The 924-nt window shown below is 45.2% G+C and overlaps 1 protein-coding gene across 1 annotated transcript in view; it reads left to right on the plus strand.

Moving 5' to 3' along the window:
* The window catches only part of NTSR2 (neurotensin receptor 2), a 19,026-nt gene that overhangs the window by 13,745 nt on the left and 4,357 nt on the right, over positions 1-924 (plus strand). The window contains exon 2 of the mRNA XM_011965334.1: positions 864-924. Coding sequence (XP_011820724.1) covers positions 864-924 — 61 coding nt within the window. The remainder of the gene's footprint in view (positions 1-863) is intronic.

A 924-nucleotide genomic window follows, 5' to 3' on the forward strand; every position in this document is an offset into this window, starting at 1 on the left:
CCCTTCCATCTGTGCAGGGGCCCCCTGGGGACTCCCTTCCATCTGTGCAGGGTCCCCCTGGGGACTCCCTTCCATCTGTGCAGGGGCCCCCTGGGAGCTCCCTTCCATCACTCGCTGGGCCCTCTGTGGGATACCCCCATTTTGAATGACAGGTCCTCCTCTTTATTGGCTTATAACCTTATTTGTCTAGAACATATGTTCTTTAATCTCCTGAGACCTGAGGAAGGGTCCATAGAGGGTAAAAAAATTTGAGAATTTGCATGTCAAAAATTGTTTTCTTTTATCCTCACGTTTGTCACAATATGGCTGGGTATAAAATTCTAAGATGGAAGCTATTTTTCTCACAAATTGTAAAACACTGCTCATGATTTTCTAGCTTCCACCATTGCTTTTAAGAAGTGAATGTCATTCTGGTTTTCCATCCTATCTATGTGACCTGTTTTATCTGTTTGGAAGCTTTCAAGATCTCTTTATACCCAAAAAATGTGCTAAACGTCATAAGAACGAGACTCGCCGTGAGTCTATTTCCATCCATTCTTCTGGGCACTCAGGCAGCCTTTCAGTCTAGAAGCTCAGATTCCTCAACTTTGGGAAAACTTTCTTGAATGCATTTTCAAATAAAATTTCCTCCCCTCTGTTTTCTCTATTTTTTTTTTCTTTCTGGAACCCCTATTATGAACATCCTAAACTAATCCGAGATTTTCTTTTCTCTCTCCTCACTTTTTGAGAACTTTCTGAACTTTATCTTCTAACCCTTCTGTCGCCCCTTCTGCTGACGCAGATTCTGAGCCTGGGGCATGGCCAGATGGCGAGGGCCGCAGGGCCCTGGTGCTGCCCCATAGTCCTTGGCATTACCTCCACAGGTGAATGTGCTGGTGTCCTTCGTGCTCCCCTTGGCACTAACTGCTTTCCTGAATGGGGTCA

Source organism: Mandrillus leucophaeus, unplaced genomic scaffold (assembly GCF_000951045.1).
Source record: "Mandrillus leucophaeus isolate KB7577 unplaced genomic scaffold, Mleu.le_1.0 Scaffold72, whole genome shotgun sequence".
Lineage (NCBI taxonomy): Eukaryota > Metazoa > Chordata > Mammalia > Primates > Cercopithecidae > Mandrillus > Mandrillus leucophaeus.